A 19,025-nucleotide genomic window follows, 5' to 3' on the forward strand; every position below is an offset into this window, starting at 1 on the left:
TAATCATCTCCAAAATTGAGGAATTCTGTTTAATATTCATTAAAATGATATATATATTATAAAGGTGTGTCATCAGACTCACTCATAACGATTTATCAAATACCTGAACCGAGTGCATGGTAAAATGCATTTTATCTTCAAGGGGTAAGCAAAGATGCTCAGCACTTTTATTAAGCAAATGATAGCAGACGTTTCGCTGTTCACGGGCGCAAGAAAGCGCGTTGCGAGATTAGAAACTTTATATATCGGGTGGCTTTCTTTACAAGATAATAAACATATATATATTTATTCCGAACTCACTATACCAACTGTAATGAGTTTAATGAGACTGTAAATGCTGCGTTCATGTTCCATTCGCCTATAATAATTTATACTTCAAAAGCATTCTAGGTGAGATAGATCAAAGAGCTGGATAGATCGGAAATATCTGTGCCTTTTAACATATACCGATAGTATTAGCGACATGGAAAAAAGAGTCGATATTGCTGATACCGATATAAAGGTACACGATAAAAGCGCCACTACACTTCGGAATTGCACTGACTTGCTTTTAAGCTACATGTAGATGCATGTGGCCACTTACTTGACTGCCGACAGATATAGGCAGTATAATTTACAAGCACTTCACAATTTCACATCAGTATTGGCAATATTGTGACTGTGCAAGTGTGCAACAAATCCATTTATGTGTTTTTATCAAAAATTCGAAAACCTTACTAATACGAATGAGTGGGTATTATTTAACATAAACAAATAATGAAAAATGCTTGCCGTATTGCCGGGTTCTCCGAAAGCTCGATCGTCAAGAACGGGTCGTCACGCCAACCGAGTTCGCAAACTCTTTGTCTCTGGCTGAGCATTGATATCATGGGTATACTCATATACGCGTAATGATTAGAAACCAGTGATTACCATATAAGGATTAAACACCCCTGCATTTTTATTGCGGATGATAATGATACATTCGTGATACTTCTTCATTCTTGCAAGAATAACTCAAGTTTCACTGGATACCTGTTTTGGCATTGTAACAAGAGCAGTAATCATTATTCTTGAAAAAGGAAGGTACATTCTGAGTTTTTTAACCATACCAAAGTGGCAATCTGTGAAATTTTCCAAATAGGCATCAAAATTTATTCTTGCTTGCTATGGATGAGATGATTGTCAATCGACAGGTTCATAAGCAAGTGAAACTTGATGCTTGAGCGTGTTGCCATTAGAAATTTACCTTATCACCTTTTTTACCGATAACAACAAAAAAAAACGCAGAACACGAAAATTAATATTTATTCAGATGCATAAATGGCTACCTACTAAGATTTATTAAATACTCCAATTAATTGCATCTCAAAATACTGCCGTTTCTGCAAACATGTCATTGCGCACTGGTACCAGGAATTGCGTTGTTCAATTAAAGCGCATAGTGCGCCAGCACTACACATGGTGAAGTACATAAACGTTTATCCTATTAAAGCAATACATAGTGTTGAATACGCAAAATTTTGTGACAATATGATGTAATTTTTTGTTTTTTACATAACGAGAAAATTCGCATTTCGTCGTTGTTACTATTCATTATACCAAATATTAATGATATAATTTTAGTAGCGAAAATATCCAAAGTTGAAGTATCCAAAGTAGATTGGATAATAAATAGCTGAAACAGGTGAGAATCAGGGTAAAACTGTGTAGCCTATAAAATTGTAGTTTCAAATAAATTTAATTGGTACTAACTCAAATTAAAAACATTGAAATTGTAATAGAACGCCATGGTACCCGGAATAGTTATCTCATATTAAACCGTTTCTACTTGCAAGAGGGTGGCATAACTCAAGGTCAACGAGGCGACGTCGCGAACATGAAACTTCGACGCAAAAATAATTTTACCATCGGTGAACTAACTTTTCTTTCATATAATCTAGATCAGATCAAAGAGATGAATATATTAGAATATATTTATTCTATTTTTATCCGATAACGATACGAATACCCATATCCGGTGTATCCAAAATGTCTTGTCCCACTTGTCCCACGTGTCTCACTTGTCCCACGTGTCCCGCTTGTCCAACTTGTATCACGTGTCCCACTTGTCCCATTTGTACCACTTGTACCACGTGTCCTACGTGTACCACGTGTCCCACTCGTACCACTTGTACCACTTGTCCCAATTGACACGTGGTACAAGTGGGACACGTGGACAAGTGGTACAGTGGGACACGTGGGACAAGTGGTACACGTGGTACAAGTAGAACACGTGAGACACGTGGGACAAGTGGGACACGATATTTTGGAGACACCCCCGATATCGAAAGTATGGCCAATAAATCGGTACATCGCAAGTTACCAAATGGAACTAAAGCACTCGCGAAAACGCGTGCGATGTCCTGGCGACTAAATCGTTAGAATCAACTATATTGGCATAGATGGTAACAGCCCGGTTTCACATACCCTCTACATCAGTGGTTCTCAACCGGGAGCTGGGGGCCCCCTAAGTAAGCCACGAAGCAGTTCAAGGGGGCGAGAACACAAGGCTGATAATTGATAATAAAGCGACTTTGTTGACTTTGTTTGCATACTAACCCTTTTAAAATAAAATTACCCGTTCAGCGTTCACCTCTGTTTCATAGCCTGAATAGGTTATTTGAGATTGCAGGGAGTATTCACTTTCTTGTGCATACATTGTTAGATCATAAAGGAATTTGGAATCTTCTAATCAAAATAGTTCGCCGGTAGACAGTCTAATCTAACAGGTAGTTTCACTAGACTGCGAGATAATCTTTGCTATCTTATTATAGACGCAAAAACCCGTTTAGTTTTATTAGGGTGGTGAACAGGGGGGCCACGAGTGCAAAAAGGCGATGGAAGAGGGCCACGAGCCATAAAAGGTTGAGAACCACTGCTCTACATCATCCAACATTCCGTCTCTTTTAGAATAAAGCAAAGCCATTTAACATTTTTAGATATCAGTGAATGCTTTCACATGGTCTCGTTGGCGCGATTAAACGCTTATCGTGACTCTTTTCTATTGTTTTTGCAATACCTGCAAAATGTACTTGTGTGGACGGAATATATTCATCACGCAATTGACAGGAAAACTTGATAGAATCACCTTTCAACCATACAACTCAACACGAAAATTCCATATACAAAAAATAAACCTACTTGTTGTGGCTTTCCGATTTCGAGTATTTCCGCTTCAGATTGAATATCTTGGCTGCTTCGTCAGCTCCACACTACTTGGCTGCTCAAGGTTACATTTAGAAACTGACCGTCGCTATATATATATGACATGACAACACACATGATATTGTGATTTGTGACTGTTTTAAGCTTTGTAAAATACAGTTAAAAAAATTCTAATAAATATTGTATAGCATAGACTCAAATTATGAATTCAGTATTTATTCAGATTATTTATATTTCCTATACAGCATAAACGAAATTATTAGTGACAAAAACATTACATAAGTGAAACGCAAAAATTGTAATCATATTAAAATGATCCCAATGTTCAGACCATAACATTTTGTCGTCTTTGACACGTTCTGCCACTTTTTTGTTTGCGTTATTCATATCCACGAGTTATCCATGACCATTTCCCTCTTTTCTTTCCGGTGGTATACCTCCGCAGAATCTGATGAGTCAATATAAATTGAGATTCATACAAATATTCAACAAAGGATAACTTAGATATCAAATTTTAATAATAAGACGGAAGGAGTTATCTGAAAACAGTTAATTGAAACAGTTTCATCAATATTTATTACTCCAGATCGCATAGTTAAAAATATAATACGTATATGAAATATTGCAAAATATTTTGTTGGTTTCAGTATAAGATCATATTCGTTCCGGAACTCGCCCGAGATCCTAATTTTTTTTCTGCTATTTCAATGAATTAAAATCACGAACTCCACGTGTATTTCAATATATATAATAAGATTTATACTTGTTTTATTTTTTCCTATATATATGGTTGATTTGGAGTTCAACTCATCACAATCAATACACATCGAACAATGAAAGCTTGCTTTTTAATTAGCTCTGAAATGGATTTAGAAGGGATTATTCCATTCTAAAAAAAATTAAGCAATTTGGCTCTGCTTTGTTCGATTTCAATTGCATTATATAGTCCCATTATAATATTTTTGGCAAAGTTAATTTGACAACGATTAATGAGCTTACGTATTATTTTGCGGGGTTACCGCCATATCCACTATAACCATGTTAATAGATTCAGGCATATCTATCATAACCATCTCAACATCTTGCAATTTCATCTCTTCCGCTTTTCTGAAAAACATGTTTTTTAAATTTATACATTGACAGCTAGTTTAATTAATATTTTTCACAAAACTGTTGTCTGAAAATCCTGTTGTGGTTCAACCCTTTTGTCAAAGAATTAAGATACCCATGTACAGCACAAAATCGTGAAAGTCATTCTACCTATATATATACATTAAGTTCTAATATGAATAGTATCGTCTTATAGCAATTGCAAATATTTATCACAGTCTTTTTGAGAAGTTATTCGAAAAAAAAAATTTAATGCTGTATTCTTATCATATGCTTTCGTTTTTGGCCAACTTTATGACATTTTAACAAAATAATCAAACGCGAAATTTTGTAAAATCCTTGATTCACATCCTATCAGATGCAACATGTTATGCAGATTACTCACCTCAATCTACAAAACCTGCGAATAACAAAGTATATCATCTCTGCTGCAAATACTATTCCCATTACAAGAGAGATCGATAACCCAACATTTTTTGTGGGACTACTCTCAAGGTTAGAATCTTGTGAAGAAGAACAATTTGAATGCGACACCGTAATTTGTGAAGCCACTGTAATGTACGACCGTAAATATAGTGTTATTGTTTAGAATTGGAATTTTTTTTTTATAAAGTATAAATGAATATATTACAAACTTTACTCAAAATTAAGTCACCGGACTCTTTCTTTTTCATTTTGCAAAATGAATGGCATATCGAAGATTCAAGAATTGTACGGAATTAAAACGAACTAGGCTATATAGAAAATCATACAGCAAATGAAATTGCAATCTTATCAATGTATTGTACAATCAATATGCATTATTCAGTACTATATATAGATATATTTTCATTATATTATACTCTACAATTTGCTAACCTAGAAGCATACATCCAATAAATTCAGCCCGCATGTGATAAATCATTTTCAGTGTGAAATAAACTGGCATTGAATAAAAGTTGTGTTTGTAGCTCTATCTTTCCTTTCCAAGTTTATTTTCCTCAAATATTAGCTGACAGTGTACACTCTAATACCTGTTCTATTTTACTGATATTTTCTGTCATAAAGTATACACAAAATGTAGTTGAATTTTAGATCAAATATAAATTTGCAGCCCAAAGAAAATAATCATTTACTTCCATAACCTAGCCATTACTTGACTATAGTACTACATTAAACAAACACAAACCTCATAGTGGTGAGGAAAGCGTAGTCAAAATAATATTCTACTAATATCAGGCGGATTGTATGTTGCTTATCAAAAGATTTTATATATTGAATGGGCGTATATAATGTAATATGTATGCATAATCATTTGAAAAATTATCAATCGGATATTATCTTTTAGTACTACATCAAACACAAACCTCATAGGGAGGAGAAAAGCGTTAGTCAAATTTATATTCTACTGATATCAGGTGGATGGTGTGTTTTTTATATACAAATATTGGAGTATATAATGTATGCATAATCATTTAAAAAAATGTATCAATCGGATAATATATGGCAGTAATTGGACAAAATTGTATCAATAATAATTCGTAGCATTTTCCTAGAAGCTAATCTAGCCCAATTCAAAGTATTTTCTCTGAATATAATGGCCATGTACGAATGGGTTGTGTGAGACCGGAATCGATGTATCATTTTGAAATATACAGGAAATGTAGAAATACGCTCCTAGTTCCGACAAATAATTTAGTTTATTCACTAGCACTGCGAAATTTTCATAGCATTATTGTAATTAAATTTTGATTTTATTGGTTTTTCTTGGTGCTTCGTGGTATCTGCACTAGCAAAATATTAATAACGTTAATAATGTTGGAGCGATAAGTAGAGAAATGTTATTTCAAAATTGCTTTTTTACAGCTTGTGATATGTCTTTATGTTTTTAATTTTTCTATTGATATTTGTCGAGAGACAAGCTGTCGTGCTATACATAATCATCAACATATTCTTATGAATACATATAATATTTTTGATGTTCTCGAAAATAAAGGGAAACATTTGTATGCTCAATGGGTTTTAGCATTTTCGAATGATGCTTTTCAAAATATAGTAGCGGGATTAGCATATATATATATATACTTGCAATATTTGCATTGGATCATGTTGTTCTATCTAGCTTACCTTAAAGCTCACCGGCACCCAAGAACATATATATATATATCTTTCCTTTTTTCAAATAATACTAGAGAACACGCGATTTTGTCTTTATCCCTATCATATATCGCCCTATGTGTTTACAGATAAGTCAACAAATTTCAGGCAGTTTCAATACCAATGACGTATATCTCGTTGCCGCCTTATGTCAAATCCTAAATATAAATCTGTATAAGAAGTATGGGTTCAAGCAACATGATGCAAAAAATAGAATCAGTTGTGCTGCGGCACCTCTTAGATGTATCATACTTCAATAAAAAGATATTGGAACAGAATAGTCTAACAGCACAAGGGTCTAACCTGATTTTGAGACAAGGTTGATGATGTTGAGCAATTCTTTTTCTAAATGGAATTTCATTTATATTCCTATTCAAAAATGAACCCGTTGCGTTCGATGTCCTGATTTCTTACACTGACGAACTATAGGTTGTGTAATATAAACTTGGGAGATTTTTTAAACAAACCTCACGTACATATTGCTCTCTACAAGTACGTTTTTTCAATGTTGATGTGCTCTTTTTCCATTGTCAACGTATGTAACCAGTAACCACATTATCACATCCTGTCGAATCATGTACTGAAATTAAGTTTTGTGATATTGCTTGAAATATTTGTAATATCATCATCAAGCATCTGTCCGTTCAGCGCAAGTATATATATCTAAGAATCGTGAACAATGGTTTCCTAACCTCATGAAACCATATATTCGAAGTTATCCTCTTGCAGATATCGCTTGCAATATATATCATCCGAAAGCCAGCCATGTCACAAACATCGATATTTTAGAAAACAAGGCGAGGTACTTTTTCGATCACTAATTTCAAAGCTCCTTTTCCACTCAACATATTCACAACAAACCCAGTCTTATGTAGATAAGTTATACTATTTGGCACAACTGTTAGTCTACTGTACACACAATATATTTTGGCCAAGTTGTTGTGAGAGATTTTGTGCCTTTCTCATTGCTTATGATAATTGTAGCTGGTTATCTGTTGGGGTTCTGTTCTCTTGCATGATTTGCTCGATCATAATGGGGTTTGGAATCTACCAATCAAAATAACACTATAAACAATGTACCTTTATCCACTTAATGCCGGAATTATGATCCGCTGAGAGAGAAAAATCGCCTCTTTGGTTATTTGCTAATTCAAGGCCGTAGAATACGAATTTAAACTTATTTATTTCTATCTTACCCCCTTATTTGGGAGAAAAATTTTGTCACGAAATCGATACACTCGTTCACGTGATAAATTTATTGTGGGAATACTCACACGTATTGCGACTGATACAAATGAAAATATATAAAATTCAATTCAAAATAAACGAAACCGGACGACAGAAAATGTTCAGTAGACCGTACTGTTGGTCATTAATATACGCCATGGTACCACGCAAAGCAAATTTTGGCTTTGTTTAAGCATAAATATACTCCGCATTTGGTACATCTGATTATCGGCTTGCTATCACACCCAGGGAAACGACATCGCTGTTTCTTAGCTTCTACCACAGGCCAATGGCCAGTGGCGTCGGTTCTAACCTCATTGTTGGGATGTGGAGTAGGTGTGCTTCTGATTCGTGGTGAGGTAGTAGACAATGGCCTGCCTCGCTTAAGTGGAGTCGATGTTTTCCCAAGCTTGCAAAGAGATTCTGCCACAGAACTTCGGAACGATAAAAGATCTCGCTGCTTGTTACTCGAAACTCCCAGGGCCTCACAATCTTTTCTCTATAGGATCCAGCTGTTTACAATAGCCGAATCAACCAGGTGCAAGAAGATCCTCAAGTAGTACTTTTTTGACCGAATGCGTATCCTATAGTAGGCTATGAGCGCATCTAACAAGTCTACGCCTCCCATGCTACGGTTATAAAAATCGACCTTAAAAGGACGAGTCACCATTATGTGCTGTTTCGTGACGTTGTCCCATCTTCGGACTTCTGAGGTAGGCATGGCGCTGGCAAACGAACCTGCAATAGTTACACTTCGTTTATCATGCTACTTCACAACTCTTATTTCAGTGTCCTCAACACATGACGTCTTTTCCTGATAACATCCCCGGGCAATTCCAGCGTCACTTTTGTTACATCTGAGCAAATTTTTGAATTTCAAACTGACTTAACCTAAACAGTATTAGAAGTATTCAAGTCACATTGTTACTAGTTGTAGATGGCGTTAGGGCTGTAACATAGACACCATAGAGGTGGCGATGCTATGGACTACTTTCACATAGGAATACCGCAAAACACCGTTACTTGCGTTACAGAAAAAGGACACATGTTTTTTTAGCAAAACTTTGAGATGCTCCCCATCTCAAGATATTAACACCAACTAACTTCTTTTTGCCATGTCACTGGAGAATATAGTTAGGTTGTAAAACCATAAAAATTAGGTGAAAAACTTTTGTCTTAATAGTAAAATTTTTAGTAGGAACAAAAAATGATCCGTTACTTGCGTTACGTTACAATCATGGTCCGATTTTTGTTTTAATGGTATGTTTAATATTAAGTCAATATTTGACATTCAAGTTCCGTAAGTTCAAACTTTTTTATTCTACAAATAAAATGGGCAATTTGAATTTCCAGCGTTACATCTGGGTAAATTCTTAAATTTCAGACCCATTTAACCTAAAGCCAATTACAAGCATTTAAGTAATGGTGTTTCTAGTTATATATGCCCTTGGACCTGTAACATAGACACCATAGAGATGGAAGTACTAAGGACTACTTTCACATAGAAGACCAATTGAAACTGTTACCTGTTACGAAAATGAACACAAGTTTTTTTAGTGGAACTTTGATGTGGCCCATATTTCAAGATATTGTCACCAATCAACTGCTTTTTCCCATGACAATGGAGATTATATTCGAGTTGTAAAATATTATAAAATTAGGTGAATACTGTTAATCTAAATCAGGGTGGTCAAAACACAGGCCCGCGGGCCTCATGTGGCCCGCCGCTTCATTATCTGTGGCCCGCGTCACATTTGGAGAGTAATCAAAAAATCACATTTCGTGTTGTATCGTCATAAAATTAATCAGAAAAATCTTTTGACATATTCTCATCACGAATGTCACTGAGTTAAATAGTGTTATGGATAGCTGGGGAAGCTAGCAAAGTTGAATGATGTGCTTGGCAGTCTAAATTGTTATCTGGCTTTCTAACTTTTTGGTCGGGACTCGAGAGTATATGCAAACAATATAGGACATCATAGAAAACTAAAAATCGAAACTATAAATCGATTCTATTAGCCTAGAATGGCTATGCCTGATAACTATGTGTTTGCACAATAAAGGTGTTCGTTTTGTATTGCACTGTTTACCTATTCTTGCTACTATTGTGGCCCACGAACGATGCAAAATAATTTTGTGGCTCGCGGAGCCGACAACCTTGGACCACCCTGATCTAAATCTTAAAACTTTCAGTCTGAAGTAAAAATGGGTCGTTACTTCTTACTTGTGGTACGTTAAAATCGGGTTCTGTTTTATTTTTATTTTTTGGAACATGTTATATTTATTCAAAAGTTAACATTCAATCACATTAAATTTACATTGCTTAATTATATAATATTCGCCAAAAAAATCGAGCAATGCTGCACAGCACTACCTCACTCACACACAACAGTTGCAATTTGGGGCTTGCCAGATATGATGAGGTATTGAATATCTTTATAATAACTTATTTCTGTTACATTGTTCAAGTGATATGTTCATAAGAATATAATTTGCCAAATTGATTTGCAAATTTTCCATTGGCCATTGTTTTACATCAAAGTAAATGACTAACATCTTCCCAAAAATTCCATTAATCTCAAAATTATCCTTAACTATGGCAATTCCAATATTCATTACCTCTTTAAAGTGTGCTATTGTTATGGCAAAAAGTAGGATTGATCGGTCAATGTTTAAATTAACTGAGGTAAATAAAAACTAAATATCCAAAACCTATATCTTTTATTGTTAAAACCTTTTTGATTTATTAAATTTTCATTTCTCTTGTTTCGTTACTTGCATTACTATCGTTACTTACGTTACATTGTTACTTGCGTTACACAATTTGACATTGAATATTGCAAAATTTATACAACCATGATAAATAAAATAAAATAGTTGTGTACCAAACCATCTGTTCCACACAACATAAAAATTTTATACCCCCATTTATGGGCTTTTTGGGAAGATATTGTTCAGCCTTGACCTCCCAATAAACGGAACCACTGTTCGTCGATACATAAAACTTGCTCTTGATGCAGTGGTATGAATTTTGCTTTAAGCATTTCTAACGGGGGTCTGATTTTGAACAATCGATCTTGTTGAACATCAGAATCTCCATGAAGTAAATCGTTGTTATTGAAATGGAGCATCTTTTTTATTCTTTTCCATCGATCACGGGTCATTAGATCGGCAACACAGTTAACCTTTGTTTCTACACCCCAAAACATACGTGTTCTCGGTAGACGAAAAACAGACATGTAAACGACACAACCGAGACACTTCTCCATTTCTGGAATTGTAAGGTTTAGTTGTTTGGAGGGATCGCTTTGGCTCGCATAGATATTGTTTTCCGCAACTATTTAGTGCATTACATCCGAGTCCAAAAAATATTCAATTTGTGCTCGCACTGTTTCCGATTCATACTCACAGCTCTCGTGCTGATTCTGGGTCCCTTTCCTGTGCAATCCTCCATACGGGCTTCCTACGTGATATATTGATACCCAGGGGCGGATTAACCAGTAAACAATATAAGCACGTGCTTAGGGCACCAAGCAAAGGGGGGCACCACAGAAATTTTTATAACAGAATTTTCAATAGTTCATCGGTGTTTAATAAAATATTACGAGTTGAACAGACAACTCAGACTCGTTCGTATTTTCTTTTCCTCAAGCATCATATTAAGCTTCTCGATCAATGTTTGGAGGTTTGCGAACTATCTTTAAAAAATCGTGTACATCAATGGACCTTTCCTCGACCTTTGACCCCGAAAAATTCTTCCTATACTTTACAATTGCAAAATTCTCGGGGCTTATTTTAAGAGTGGTTTCGCGAGTTGGCCCCTGTAAAATGGGGTATTTGTTGAGACCATCATTATGTTCCATGGCGTACAATAATCACCTTTTTATAAGTACCGGTAAGGAATTTTAGCCTGGTCTAACACAGCTATTTTTACACCAATTTTTCATTTACTGCAATTGAATTAAAACTTATAAAAAGACATGGTGATCATTTAATTATCTGATTTATACTCAAATTTCCGAAACACAACTGAAAACTAACGAATAGAGATAAAAAACGCGAAAACGAGGTAATGTTTACAACCATGCCTGAAAATCTGTCTGAGTGAGAAAAGTGTCTGAGCGGATGCGAAAAGGGTGCATTGTTACGTCACTTTTTTGCATCTTGCTGATTGGCCAATTACTCGAAGTCAACAAGGAGGTTGATGCTCGGGGAAGGTACATTAGTGATGAACACTGAAACTTACTTGTCGAAAGTTTGGTGTAGCGACAACATCAAAATTAAAAATGGTGCACTATGTGGCGGTTCCGCGATCGCATTTCAGCGATCTAGAGGTCAGCGAAGTTGGGGAGTTTTCTGGTAAGGTAGACTAGACTAATAAGTACTGGTAAAATTTTAAACTGCAGTTTGTACTCGGTTCATCTGGTATTTCGATTCACGTTGAGACTTGACGCATGAGTCTTAATCGTGACAATTCCCAGAATATATGGAAATCATATTCTGCTAAGCCAGTTGATGCAAACCTAGGCAGCTAGACTACTTATATTGCAGATAAAATGCAAGAGCTGGATTTCGTTTTATGTTATTGTTTTGGAATGAAATTTTACAGAATTTTCACAGAGTAAGTCAAGTTCTGCAAAGTGAGAATGTAGACTTACAAACATGCGCGCATCTGTATGCAACATTACGAGGCCAGCTGCGCATTCCACGAGATGAATTTGAACGCTATGAAGCGCTCACGCTACCACTGCAACCAAATGTCTCTTCATCTGCTGAGAAGGGCAGGTATTCGCAGGGTTGTCAAAAGCTTATTGATGCTTACCCAGAAGATTTCAACAGTAATTTCTCAGCTGAGCTTCAGCAGTTTCATTTATATGTGCTCCATAAATTCAATGACACAGGAAAAAAAAATCAAGATTCAGTCATGCTGAACTTTACAAAATTCTTGTAGAATATAACATTGCGTGCGCCTTTCCAAATGTAGACAATAGTTTTCGAATATTTTTAACATTAATGATCACAAATTGTTCAGCAGAACGTTCATTTTCTCAGCTGAAGTATATTAAAAACCCATACAGAACAACTATGAAACAAGACAGACTAGAATACTAGATGCTTTATCTCTGTTGAGTATAGATAGAGGCAGATGTGTTACATAAGCTTAGTTTTGAGGATCTAATCAAAGACTTTGCAGCTAAAAAAATTAGGAAAAAACTTTTCAAAAGTAAGTGAAAGACTTCTGTCTTTTCAAATGTTAGTGGTGCCTTTGTAATGTCAGTGGCGTAGTATCTAGTATGGAGAGAGACTTGTTTTTATAATATGAGAAAATTTATCAGAATCAAATTCAAGTAAATGTACCGAAAAACATCGTTTGCTTCCTTACTGTTGGTATTGTTTTATTTCAATTTCATCTTTTCAAAATTTTGTGTTGTTCATTATTTAATGTAAAAGATGTATTATGTAAGAATAGGATTAGTTTTGGGAATATGAGCAAAATTTCACAGTCAAAAAATTGTAAGAAAACCTAAGAATGTTCGTAGAATTTTTATTTTTTTACTGTTGGTTGTGAGTATTTTTGATGGATAATACACTTAATTATATGTATTTTAAAAGACACATATGGGGGCACCAAAGCCTCCAGTGCTTAGGGCACCAAAGGGGCTTAGTCCGCCCCTGTTGATACCAATACACACCTCGACTTCAACCACGTGTAGCGTACCGGCAATGTATGAAATAATTATCCAGGTTCAGAATATCCTCTAATATGATCTGTCCTCTAGTTTCCCTTTCAATAGTCCAAGTCTTTACGCTGTTTTATGTCATTTATTTAACAACTCGAACAGTGAACGATCCAAAACAACCAAACACTCCAAAGGAACAAAAAGCATAAAATAAAAATAACAGATACCAGGCAGTAAAAGGGCAAGAAAGACCATATACACCATAAAAAACACTGACGAACCCTGAAATCGAAGAGACTTTCAATAGAAACTAAATGACCCCTAGAATCCAGTACAATAAACTAGCTACTACCATTTGCAGAACAGGCCGAAAATAACTTATGACAGGCATTTTTAAAAAACGACGAACAATTCTATAGGTGCACAACATTTGAATAGTGCTGATAAAAGCTAATTTCATGATAAAACTGAAAATACTACACTACGGTAAATGAACTGTAATGGCACTGTACTCAAACAATAACATGGTCCCTACGTCAACCCACTGTCCAACACAAAACATCCAACAGTCACACAACCACAGACAAACATCCCCGAAGACCAGAATCACCCACACTGACACAAAACAACCACCAATCCACCCGAAACACTCAAACGACTCCCCCTCGTCAACCCACGGTGCAGACCATGCCGCAAAATCAAGGAAGGCCGACAGTGTCCCAGCGCCCCCAGTGTCCTCACTAATAGAATACCAAATATTGAAACGATATCACATGACGCATTTAACAGGCAAAACAAGGGTCGTCACACACGAAAGCAACTGACATCTCACCTGACCCTCTTGCTTCTTGGTCACTTTCTCCTCCCCGGTCAATGGATATATCCTGACTAACTGCTTCGTCATCTGAACTTTCTGACAACAAGGCAAGGTGATGTAACAATATGTCAAAAGATTTTTCTGTTTAATTTTATGACGAAACAAAACCAAATTTTGTTTCGTTCGTTTTTTTGTTTACCCTCCCGCAATGGCGTCGCGGGCCATAGATAATGAAGCCGAGAGCCACATGTGGACCGCGGGCCTGCGTTTGGACCACCCTGCGTTAAACGATAAAGAAGTTTGGCGAATGGCGCCCTTGCTTTGTACTATGGGGTGCAATAAAGTTAATGTCCCGAAAACGACCCTGTCGTCGTTATGTGGTTATATATAGTTGGTTGGCAGGCCATCTGACCTGCAGATAACGGTCGGACCTAGTCTACTCATAATAACGACCGCTTCAAAAGACTGACATGGCCTTAGTAAATGTATAGTATACGCAGAAAAATATTATTATATATATATAAATTTCTAATATATATATATTTCCGAGACAGGGAAATGGGACGACAAATATGTTGCCGTTGGCTTTACCGAAGTAAATCTCACAAAGTGTACGCAATACGAACATTGATTGAATCGTTGGAATGATGAACAGGGGGCGGGGAGTGCTCAGGAAGGGGCAACGAGTCATGAACGGTTGGGAACCACTGATATAAATGGGAATTGCGATTATTCTCGAAGGTAAGTATCAGTTTTCTTGATTGATCTGCCTTTTAACCGTGCTCTTTCACTGCATCGTCGTGAGCACTCGATGGCATATCAATCATTGATTGCAAATTGAGTCTATACGGTTTTCTATCGGGCGAGCCTATATTTGCGGTACCAATTCCCACTCTACATTACGCAGGACTTGCTTAAACTAAATATCGTATTCGAAGGCAAATATTCCTAAACATAACTTATATATCATTTATGAAATTACGAATAAATTAATTTTTGAAAGCCATATATGTGCAATTGTTCAGATCAAGTCACGCACACTTCAAATTTGAGTTTAAAATAAAATACGTTTCCCCACGATAATCGTATAAATTTTAATTTTCATTGATGATTCAAATAACAGTTCGAAATAAAACTCATTCAAACGAGTACAATAAAGTTACCTGATTTCATTATTAATGCATTTACATATGACCATCTTCCGAAACAAAATAAAGCAAAACAATTTCAAATTTAAATGCATTTTTGCAACATTTGCATTAATACATAAATTAATATGTCTTTTCCGATACCATTTTGCTCTATTCTTGAACGATTTATTGAAAACCGGACGTTTTCTGGCTTGCTATCAATAATCGTTTCACCAAATAAAATAGAGATAGGTGAAAATGCGCGTTTATATGCCTTGGATATCTTCGACAGCGAAGTGCGTCGGTAGAGCGATTCTTCAAGATATTGTTAGATTTCAATGGTTACCCTTATCTAATTTTGTTCGGAGCAAAAGGCACGAGTGAGCGTCGTATTACGTCATTATATGGAAAGAAAAAAATCTGACCCCCTCCCCGCAAAAAAATTGAGCATTGGGCTGCTGCCCACGTTCTTGCCTTGCACCACACTTTATTTTAAAAAAGAAAAGAATTGAATGCAGGTCACCGGCTGATTAAACACAAGAAGGGCAGAATTGAAGCAATTCGAATATCTAATTCTTCGAACAGATGTTCATACGTCTAATTAGAAGATTTAGGTACAATCTGAAAATGTTATATTCATATTTTGTTCATTGCGGCATATATTTTCATAAAACAAATGATACACCCAATTTCGTATCAAAGATTAGTTCTAGTTAAAGCCATTTTCCTTATTGTGTAAACATTGAATTTCAGTCCTACAAATAAGAATAATATATATATATATTATTCGATTTGGATGCAAATGACAGTAAAGTTTTCTATCAAGTCTTCGAAGTTTTAGAAGTTATATTTCACTCCGAGGTAAAACTGAAATTCGACCCCTGGCGAATTGACAATTATTTTTAGCAAATCCATCTAGGCTGCAATTATAACAATGTCTAGTTTATTGGACACGTAGTGGACATAACGATCGTTTCAATATTATGTTGTTGTTGTTCTTGTTCTTTGACACGTTTTTAAAAAGTCGCTTTTCTCTTTGATTGCTGGACTAATTGCTTTGAAATTTTCAGTGGTTAAAGATGAAATTTTTCTCCAGAAGGCTATTACTTTTATTTATTTCAAATATTTCTGTTAGCTCTGTAAGATTTGTTTTAGTTTGCTATGACGTCGCTAAACGTTCTGCGGATATCGGACGCCATTTTGTGTCCAACGGACCATCTTGCAATTTCAATTCACGCTGTCACAAGACAGGACCTTCTAAAGATAGAGAAGTTCTGGTACCGTAACACAGCGCGGTGACACTGAACTAACTCGTAGCTGTCAAAAGCTTGAAAATCCATACAAATATGAGAAATAAAAATATGAAACTTGGCAGGTGGGTAGAGTTGTGTTTCTTTTAACCATATTTGAAGGTTTCGCGTTTCTACATTTGAAGGAGGGGGAATAGGGGGTGTGCATTTCCGATACGTCGATAATATCTTTGTCAACCAATTTGCGACCACCGTGTTTTCGTCTGTTTGATTGCTGTGATGTGGTGCTTTGTTTATAATTTAACGAGTTTTGTTCGAAATAACCGTGTTCTTGAAATATATGACGGTCAGAAATGCAATCAGAAGCCCAATGTTTTCACGCTGTCACAAGACAGGAACTTCTAAAGATAGAGTAGTTCTGGTACCGTAACACAGCGCGGTGACACTGAACTAACTCGTAGCTGTCAAAAGCTTGAAAATCCATACAAATATAAGAGATAAAAAGATGAAACTTGGCAGGTGGGTAGAGTTGTGTTAACCATCTTTGATAGTTACTTCTCTCCCCCGGGATAAATATGTAAATCCTATCCTAATACGTCGATAATATCTTTGTCAACCAATTTGCGACCACCGTGTTTTGTCTGTTTGATTTCTGTATGGCTGCGTATGCGATAGTCTCGACACAGCAGAAACGGTGATCAAGGCTTGAAATCCGTGGTCGCACACTGGTCGTTCGGTCGCAAATACGTCTTTCGAGTGCCGTACTTTGGGGATTTGTATAGCTTTAACCCTTTGTCGTAGAAAGTTAATACGAGGTTTAGCGTATAGAATAAATGCCGCCAATGCACCCACGGTGAAAAAATTAACGGGTTAGATATAATGGTTTTTGTTTTATAGCGGTTTGAATGAAATTGTCCGCAGACTGGCTACACCACCCTAGGCCTGGTGAGTTGTCCGTGTAGTCGAATTGTCCAACAGCCCTAAACGGCCATGACTATAACGGCTTAGCACCATACGATGTGCTCGTTAGGGTGATTGGAATAAATAGATCGTACAGGCACTTTATTTCTGATGACGCGGTTCTGTCTGAGTTCCTTTCAAAGTTCGAAACGATTGTCCAAAGATGTTTATTGTCGAGTCAAAATAGTAGTCAAATAATGATGAAATAGTTGTCAAACAGTAATCCGGTAAAATACAGTGCTATTACACAGGAGGGACCAATAATAACTATACGAAACAGGAAAATAGAATTATATGATGTAAATTTAAACTACGCCTACTTAATAATACCAAAAGCCCCCGATTGCTTACGATACAAATTTATACGTCCTACCTCCAAGCGGCTCACGCCGAAAGAGATCCCGCCAACGCCAAAATGGTCAGGGTTCAATGCCCTAAGTTACCGTTGCCAGTTTAGTTACAATAATAGCGGTCACCGTTTAGAATCATGGCCGCTACAATGACTGTACCAAAAATTGTACCCCGATTCGGCTGGTGTTAAGTTGACGCATGTTATTTAGTAACGTTTTTATGTGAAATGTTTGATTGTGGTTCGGTACCTGATCCGATAATACGGTACATAATTGACTCATATCACGAGATATTTCAACTGATGTTTCAATTGTCACAGGACCTAAAATATTTATGACAGTCCCTGTACCGTCACGTTACCCAGGTACTGGTAAGTCACCGCCGGTATGTTAGTCGTTGGTCACCGCATATGATTTTTGGGGAATTGTTCTGCGTGTCCATATATTTGAGCATTGCTCTCTTGTTTATAATAAGAATCGTTTATCGAAAATGGCGGCCATTTATTTTTTTCATTCTATTTTGTATTGCGTTTCGTTCAATAGTCTGTCAATTCCATTATGTATTTTGTCTACATACAAAACTTCATTAAAACAAAACGAAAAACAAATACTCATTCAAGCATATTTTTGGATATTGTATATATATATTACTATAAAATAAAATACCATTTTACCAAATAAAGTATCTTTCAGATAACAGAACTTTATTACATATTATTCGTCTGTTAAGTGTGTTTGAAAAATGCTATGATTAAAATACATAATGTTATATAACAAGCGAGCTATGCTCAAATATATGGACACGTAGCGCCACCCAATGGCAATAATTTTGATGACGTCATAGCGAAAAAAAAGTAATAGCCTTTCTGGAGAAAAATTTTATCTTTAACCACTGAAAATTTCAAAGCAATTGGTCCAGTATTCGAAGAGAAAAGCGACTTTTTAAAAACGTGTCAAAGAACAAGAACAACAATAACAACAACATAATATTGAAACGATCGTTATGTCCACTACGTGTCCAATAATAGTTTTATTGACGATCAGTTTCCTATTTCCCAAAGTATCTGCAATTGTGCCACCGATCTTAATTTACCATTTTTAATTAGAATGACAAGATTCCGGTTCCTTAGTGAGCTATTTGTTTTTAATTACTAGAATGCCTGAAATCAATCACAGAA

General features: G+C 35.9%; 1 protein-coding gene across 2 annotated transcripts; it reads right to left on the minus strand.

The window, feature by feature from the left end:
• Window positions 1-3,318: 3,318 nt before the first annotated feature.
• LOC120345137 (uncharacterized) lies at window positions 3,319-5,369 on the minus strand. Of its 2 annotated transcripts, none has more exons than XM_039414551.2 (4): window positions 5,155-5,369; window positions 4,682-4,847; window positions 4,186-4,293; window positions 3,319-3,634 (listed from the first exon to the last, which is right to left on the minus strand). In XM_039414551.2, exons 1-4 carry the CDS (start codon window positions 5,222-5,224, stop codon window positions 3,583-3,585), a joined length of 396 nt encoding a protein of 131 aa, XP_039270485.1. In that variant the 5' UTR covers window positions 5,225-5,369; the 3' UTR covers window positions 3,319-3,582. The 2 variants fall into 2 exon arrangements, with proteins under 2 accessions (XP_039270485.1, XP_039270486.1); XM_039414552.2 differs by lacking the exon at window positions 5,155-5,369 and adding an exon at window positions 4,937-5,022.
• Window positions 5,370-19,025: the final 13,656 nt, after the last annotated feature.

Source organism: Styela clava, chromosome 5, assembly GCF_964204865.1.
Source record: "Styela clava chromosome 5, kaStyClav1.hap1.2, whole genome shotgun sequence".
NCBI classification, from domain to species: domain Eukaryota; kingdom Metazoa; phylum Chordata; class Ascidiacea; order Stolidobranchia; family Styelidae; genus Styela; species Styela clava.

Excerpts from the sequence above, each read along its gene's own strand:
- LOC120345137 (XM_039414551.2), bottom strand. The coding sequence starts at position 5,224 with ATGCCAGTTTATTTCACACTGAAAATGATTTATCACATGCGGGCTGAA. Across the intron at positions 4,848-5,154 it reads TATTGGATGTATGCTTCTAG|TGGCTTCACAAATTACGGTG; the intron begins GTTAGCAAATTG and ends CGTACATTACAG. Across the intron at positions 3,635-4,185 it reads GTAACCCCGCAAAATAATAC|ATTCTGCGGAGGTATACCAC; the intron begins GTAAGCTCATTA and ends TTGACTCATCAG.